An 8,035-nucleotide genomic window follows, 5' to 3' on the forward strand; every position below is an offset into this window, starting at 1 on the left:
ACTTCCTTTTTAAATCAGTTTTGGAAATGGCTTTTTAACTGCTTTTCAGATATTAAGAACATTTGGATCAACAAATCTGAAAACATCAGATGGGCTTCCTTCAATCCTTAGTGAAAGAAGTTTCAAATACAAGTTTAAGGATTTAATTTTTTATGACATAAACAGCAAAAGGTTAATAAGAGCTTTGATTTTGAAAAGTTATAAACAAACCAGGGGTCCACATGGATTTGAAATAAGAATGTGCAATTAATTACGAGAATCCTTCTAATGGGAAACTGCTTTTGTTTTGAATTCATAAAAAAATGATAGGACAGCTCTTTGAAGGTTGGACACTAACGGGAACTAGAAGGAAGTTAAGATTATGACTAAAGGAGAAGAACACTTAAATTTGATTGATATTGAATGCAAAAATGAGCAAAACATTTTAACACTGGACATATTAAACAATTAAAGCATAGTTTTGAACAAATGGACCCAGAAGTTAATTTTAAAGTATCTGCCTGTATAGATACAGTGTTTAGATCAGAGGTTTTCAAACTTGCCCCTTTTACGACTTGTGGACTTCAACTCCCAGAATTCCTCAGCCAGCATGCCTGGCTGAGGAATTCTGGGAGTTGAAGTCCACAAGTCGTAAAAGGGGCAAGTTTGAAGACCCCTGGTTTAGATGTTATGAAAGAGGTACATGTTTAGTCTAGACTGATCTGAAAGTGGATTTTAAAATGATAGGCAAAAAGAATGATATGGAAAATAATGGTATGCTTCACATAGAGAAGAAACTGGCAATTTCTTAATAATTCAAAAGTATATATACATAACAAAGAGTGACCTGAATAATTTTCCTATTTGGATTTACAAAGAGGAAGAATTTTGAAGAATTTTTGGGGATAAAAATGAAAAGAAATCAAGATTTAGGACGTTTTTTGAAGAGACTAAAGACCAAGATTGTTAAGAGGAAGGAATATAAATTCAATTTGCTGTATTTGATTGCGGTTAAAATAGATATTTTGTTATTTAAAAGGGTATCACACAGAGGTTCAAGATCCATTTCTTCTGTTGTACTCGAGTACAGGTATCAGAATAATAATCTTTAATTGTAGGAAGATGAATTTCAATTTTATGCAAGAATAATACTAACAGCAATTTGACAGTTAACCAATTACTAAAGTAGATAAGAGGGTTCCCCTTCACTGAGTATATTTGAACAGAGACGGGACAGCTATCTATCAAGAACCATTTTCATTTGGATATATCAGCAGGAGGTTGCGTAGTTTAAATGGCCCCTTCCAATGCTATCATATCTCTAGGAAGGTAATTAGAACTTTAAGATGCTTATCATGCCTATATTGGTGTCATATCCATTTGTCTTTAATCTGTCTAACTCAAAAACTGCAGGCTTTGACTGTGGGTGATTCAACTTCATGAATACAGCATCTAGTAAAAGAACCTTCAAATTCACTGGGTTGTCCTTGAGATAAAAAAAGAGAGACTTAAATGCATCTGAGCCTAAGGATTTGTTTTCAGATGTTCTCAAGACGTAACTGTAGTATTCATACGTAATTTTCTTTCTAGAGCAAATTTAGAATAAAGACCAAATAACATCTCTTTATTTTAAATTGTAAACTGCAATGTTTACCTTGAATTTAGGGGATTTTCATCTCTCTTCTAAGAGGTTTTTACCTTTAATGTAAATTTATAGTATGTATTTTACACATTATACCAGCAGAGAAGAATTAATTTAATTCCACTATCCCAAAGGTGTTTTTTCCAAAAGGCAACTGGACTTTCTTGGGGTTTTTTCTTTGAAAATATTGTGCTTCTCATCCAAGAACTTCTTGAGTTCTGAATTGAAAAAAAATGAAAAAACAAACAAACAAGAAAGTCCAATTGTCTTTTGGAAAAAAACAATTTTGGGACAACCATGATTTGGATGATTGAGAATCTCCATAGATATAATTCCACCACCATATTGACTTAGCAACAAGCATCTCTTAAACATCTTTCCTCCAAGGAAATAGTTATTCTAACTGTAAATATATTTCAAAAAATCTGCTATTTTAATTTGTTCTAATTAATTTCTGATTTGTTCATTTAGGATCTTGCAAGACTGCTTTGTTACAGGAGGAATGTTCATTTGTTATTCATTATACAATATTTGATTTAATGTTATTGTGCAAGTTTCAAATATTTTTACTCCAAAGTATTGCAGAAAAGAACTAAGTTGATAATATTTCCCACATTAAAAAAATAGGACTGGTGTCATTTAATGCTCTCATTTGTAATTGAATTGCTATAGAATATACTGCAAAATTATGGTCATTAGATGGCAGCGTTCTGAGCACTTTTAAAGAAGCATTTTTTAAATTTTAAGACATTTTTAGAAAGCTGTTATCACAATAGGAAGGCCAGTATGCAGCCATTTAAAAATGTGAAAATAAGAAAAATGAACATAAAAATAATTATCCCTGTTCAAAAGCACTGTATTACCACTTTGTGAATTGTTTTCTTCATAAAATTAGTGTACTGTCTTTTCCTAGAATTTGCTTCATTAAAAAAAACCCTGCAAAAAGCATTGAAGTATGGCTGTTTCCTCCTTTAGCCAGCTTCCAATATCACCCCCATAGATTATGTAAGAAAGAGGTTCGTATGCTTGAAGTGTTTACAGGATTTAAGCTTTTTTTTAAAAAACAAACAAACACAAAACCAAGATTTTTCTGGTTGCACTGCACTTCCAGACAGTGGAATCTGCCACGGTGCTAGCAAGAGATGTAAATGTAGGAAGAGGAAACTTCCCTTTCTTCTTTAAAACTTCTCATTTGCATCTGACACATATGACAAAATTCCTCTTACTGCTTCATGTATGCTACAATTTAGTTCATTCTGCAAGTTTGGTTTGCCATGTGGACTGAGATGGTGTATCAAATTAATTCCTCTCCTTTTAAAGTATTAAGATCTATTGCAAAAAGTCTGAAACATGCTTTTGTCAAGCAGAAAAATGTGATATATAATTGATTTCTGTTTCAAAATTCGGGCCAAGTATCATTTTTTAAATAGTAAGGTAAAGGTAAAGGTTCCCCCGCACATGTGTGCTAGTCGTTTCCGACTCTAGGGGCCGGTGCTCATCTCCGTTTCAAAGCCGAAGAGCCAGTGCTTGTCCGAGGACGTCTCCGTGGTCATGTGGCCGGCATGACTAGACGCCAAAGGCGCACGGAGCGCTGTTACCTTCCCACCGTAGTGGTCCCTATTTTTCTACTTGCATTTTTACGTGCTTTCGAACTGCTAGGTTGGCAAAGGCTGGGACGAGTAACAGATGCTCACTCTGCTATGCAGCACTTGGGATTCGAACCGCCAAACTGCCGACCTTCTGATCAACAAGCTCAGCATCCTAACCCACTGAGCCACCGTGTTTTAAATAGTAGATTTACACAATATACTAAACCATTATTTATTCTAGTTTGGCATGTTTGGTGAACCTACTGAGACAGCATAACATGAAAAATATTCCTTGAGGATACTCTATGTATTAATTTATCTGGAGCAATATTTAAGGTGACAGCCATAACAAAAATGTTGCTACTTGTAATATTAGGGATTTAACAAAGCCTTTTTAATTTTTGCAGAGCTAGTATAAGATCCCCCAGTAAGTACCTTCCCATTCGTAGAATATTGGTGCCACCATGTGGTAGACATTTAACATGGAAATATTACCAGGCTCTATGCAGCAAAAAGAAACATTTCATTCTGTCAAATTGTTTCCCAGCCTGTATTCAGATGCATCACAATGTGCAATGACAGCTGAATTATCCAGCAGAACCCAGAAAGTCATTTTTTGAAATATCTAGCCCAATATTTTCTTTATTGAATTGGGCTTGATCTCCAGCTAGCTGATAATGTGAAAATGACATCCAAGTGCAAAATTAGACACAATACCAGTCCCTTACAGTCATCATTCACCTATGGAAGCTGTGTATTCCTACCCTGTACATAATTGGTACCTATAGCGTTTAGAAACCATAAACGTAGCCTGAAGAATGGCTTATGTAACAAAGCTACTCCTGCAGTGAAACTGAACTCACTGAAGTTCATTGTCAGTGTTGTGTACCACTGATCTTTATTCCTGACTATCCAAACTTTTATACAGATATCCAGAGATGAAAAACCTATACATGTACAATTCACGAACATGAATTGATGTATGGTTGGAGTGGGAGCATTATGAACCCCAATAAATTTAAATCAAAGAAAAACAAGCCTCAGCTAACGTTATTTCTTTAAATTAACACAGAGAAACCAGAATCACTGTAGCATTTTAACAGCATTCATGTCATACTTAGCATGGTTAAGATTAAGCTATAAACATGCCCTCTCCCTAGGAGTTGTTCATCCTATGAAGAGCATGTAGCTAATAAGCTGACCATCTTTCACACAGCCTATTTTTATTTATTGAAATTCAGAGGCAGCTCAAGTCCAAATGACCCTGGACGTTTTACAATTAAAATTAAAAGGAATTATAAAACTGAACAAAAAAGAAGCAGGCATATTGCCAAACAGACAGTACAATATAATAAAGGCAACTGATTGGTTCAATATCCACCGTAGTCCCAAGTCTTGGAGAACACTCTAAACTTGACATCTAAATGAAGGGTTTGGTACACTATAGAAGCCAGAGAACAAAACATGGCTTAATTCTATTTTCCTTTAGATCAGGGGTGTCAAACTCACCACGTCACATGTGTCAAGACTCCCCCCCCCCCCCGTCAGAGCTGGGGTGGGTGCAGCTTCCACGTGACGCATCTGGCCTGTGGGCCGGCAGTTTGACACCCCTGTTCTAGACAGAGGAAAAATAAAGGACCCACATTCAGATAGTATTCTTAACTAGACTAAAGGATTGCTGGGTGACCATATCATTGCCAAGAGCAACAGTGTATTACAGTAACTGTAGAAAAAAGATCAATAATGGAGGTTCTATTCAGAAAATGTAAGATTACACCTATTAGAGTGAACCCTTTTTCATTAGCCATTGGTACTTCCAATATAAACAATACATACATTAAAATGCATGATTTCAATTCAATTAAAAATTCAGTTTCAATTTTACATTATTAATTCCTGCAGTTTGACTATTTTTATATTTAAGATGACCTGTAACTAATGACTGACTTTTAATTAACAATGATCTTGAAGTGAAAATTCAGTTATTTGTAAACATTAGATATCGGTAAACATTCAAAATCACAAATGTTTACTCTTTTATCCAGAACAGAGCAGAAAGCCATAAATCACAATATTGTATGCTCCCTTCTCCCAAAAAATCAGAAGCCTTATTCCCTGTTGTATTACACACTTATTTTTCAGAGAACAAAATTCTGAATATCTTTCCTTTTTTACTAAGAAAATTGAATTGCCACTTTGCATGGAACTGTGTGTTTCAAAGTATATGCATATAATTGGATATTATTAAATATCAGTACAAATTTGGTCAGGTCCAAAAGAGGTGCAACTGAACAAACAATATAAGCAAATATTTCAATTGATGCATCTGAAAAGGGCATTTCATTTGTGCCAGTTTCAAGCCAGCATACGGAGGCCATGAACTTGGAAAGTTATTTAGAATGTGGTGTAAGGAGGTGACTAGGAGCCACTTTTGGTCAACTATGAGCATTTCATTCATGAGAAACACGGTCCAAGGCCACATAAAAACTCTTTTTATCATCCAAGCAGTGCCAGCCAATAGGACCAATTTCACAGTCTGCGCAGATCAGGAACTTTACATTTCCAACATCCTTGGTGAAACCAACATTTTCAAAAGAAAACATGTCCTCAACTAGCCAGTGTTCCTGCAAAACATCTCCTTCTAGGTCACTGTTTGTCACCAAAGCAGTCTTCTTCTTCATAGCAGGAAGAAAGAGCTGTCAAATAACAAAACAAGCTTGTTATTGCTGAGCCAAAGTAGGAGAGACAAGAACATTGGAGTTAGATGGGGAGGCTTGGTTTAAGTTTCTACTTAATCACATCATTTGCAGTGTGCCTTTAGGACAAACCAACCAATACTTCTGCATTATTGAGAGTGAGAAATGAGGAGACCCCAAAGCCAGCTAGTCTGGGATACAATTATGAAAGCAGCCACATAAAGAAGAGCCTTGGTGGAGCAGTGGGCTAATGCCTCCTTAAGTAACACCAGCTGCCTGCAATTAGTGCAGGTTCGCATCCCACCAGGCTCAAGGTTGACTCAGCCCTCCATCCTTCCCAGGTAGGTAAAATGAGGACCCAGATTGTTGGGGGCAATTAAGCTGACTTTGTAATAATGCCGCTTGGGGGTGTGTGTGAAAGCCCTAATAAGCAGGCATATACATAGAATGAAGGCTACTGCTAAGCTTGTAAGCCGCCCTGAGTCTTCGGAGAAGGGCAGGATATAAATGGAATTAAAAAATAAAATAAAAAAAATAACTAGCATAGTGGAGAAGGGAGCTCCAGAGTGGTGTCAAATACAAATCTGGCAAGAAGAGGTATTCAGTTGCTGCTAGATTCCTCTAGTCTGGATCCTTGATTTAATTGCAGGAATATTTCATTACCATGACAAAGTACTTCATGCATCTCACTCAACTACAGATTGGAAAGCCAGGGAGAGAAGGAATGTCTTTCTGAGGCTGGAAGTTACAAGGGGGAGGAGAGCTTCTTAACTGGCGACCACCACCGACTACCGCACAGCGGCGGGCCGAACACGCCCTACCTCTCTGCGGGTGAAGGTTGCAGCTCCGGGCAAAAGGACGCGGGAGCCGCAGCGCTGGCAAAGAACGGCTTTGCGGTTCCGCCCACTCGCGCACACAAGCTCCTCCGGTCCCGGCGCAGCCACCTCCATCGCCGAACTGGGCGCCGCCATCCTTACGCAGGCGCAATAGAGCAAGGGAGGAGAAGTCTTCACGGCGGCGTTTCTCGACTTCAGCGACTTTAAACTGCGGACTTCAACTCTCCACCCAACTATGGCATTCTGGGAGTTGAAGTCCACAAGCTGAACGACGCTGACGTCAGGAAATGTTGCTCTTACCCTTAAAGGCGGGATCAGGTTACCCACCTGTCCACCGCGTTTCTGAAAGTGGGAGCGGCTACTTGAATGGGGGAAAGTGTGGGTTGGAGAGCTTTCCAAGTGCCTCTGCTGTGCTTACCGCCGGAGTCCTGCCTACATCAGATTTCAAGTGAACAATCAAGGCTCACAACATAGCATCTGACCCAGGAAGAGATTAAAAAGTAAAACTAGGTACTAGACTCGAGATACCGGCTGGTTCAGGGGTAGGCAACCTTGGCTCTTTTATGACTCATGGACTTCAACTCCCAGAATTCCTGAGCCAGCCATGCTGGCTCAGGAATTCTGGGAGTTGAAGTCCATGAGTCATAAAAGAGCCGAGGTTGCCTACCCCTGGGCTAGTTTGATTCAATTCCGAAAATGACAGGGCTTCGACTTGAGGACCCCACTTTACTTGTGGCTACAGCTATACATAGGTTTAGTATCTATTAGGTGACCGTGGCAGCTCATAGACATAGTAAAAAGTGTGGCCAAACATTTCTGCATCAGTTATTAATTAGAAGTTCACTTCAGCATAGAGGGTAATTTTCCATAAGATCCCATGAAAATGCCGCCTTCGCTTTGGAAACAGCAAGCTACAACTACTGATCCTGACGTCCGGGTGATAGCAGAAAACGGTTCATTATGCCAATTCAATATGGTTTTACATACCGAAGGAGTGCTAAACATCTTCAAAACAAATGGTTTTAATTCTTAGTATTTTTATCAATGTGTGAATGAACTCACTGCATGTCTGTTATACTGTAGCCTTCAGAGTATTGTCGTGTCTCATAAGTCTCCAAACTTTTACTCTAACTACCAAAAGCAAATTAACAAATTATGCACCAAATCTGAGAGCTCATATAATATAAACATTAAATTATGCAGATAACTAATAAAATCCAGGAATTCTATAGATGTAGCTTAGATCAGGGGTCCCTAACCCCTGGTCCATGGACCAGTAACGGGCCGTAGCAT

The 8,035-nt window shown here is 38.2% G+C and overlaps 1 protein-coding gene across 1 annotated transcript; it reads right to left on the reverse strand.

Annotated features, from left to right (window-relative positions):
• Positions 1–4,416: 4,416 nt before the first annotated feature.
• On the reverse strand, positions 4,417–6,877 carry RABIF (RAB interacting factor; the record flags this gene model as incomplete). Its single annotated transcript, XM_083357644.1, has 2 exons — positions 4,417–5,906; positions 6,728–6,877. 2 exons carry the CDS (start codon positions 6,875–6,877, stop codon positions 5,661–5,663), a joined length of 396 nt encoding a protein of 131 aa, XP_083213770.1. The 3' UTR covers positions 4,417–5,660.
• Between the last annotated feature and the right edge of the window lie 1,158 nt (positions 6,878–8,035).

This window comes from Vipera ursinii, assembly GCF_947247035.1.
Source record: "Vipera ursinii genome assembly, chromosome: 3".
Lineage (NCBI taxonomy): Eukaryota > Metazoa > Chordata > Lepidosauria > Squamata > Viperidae > Vipera > Vipera ursinii.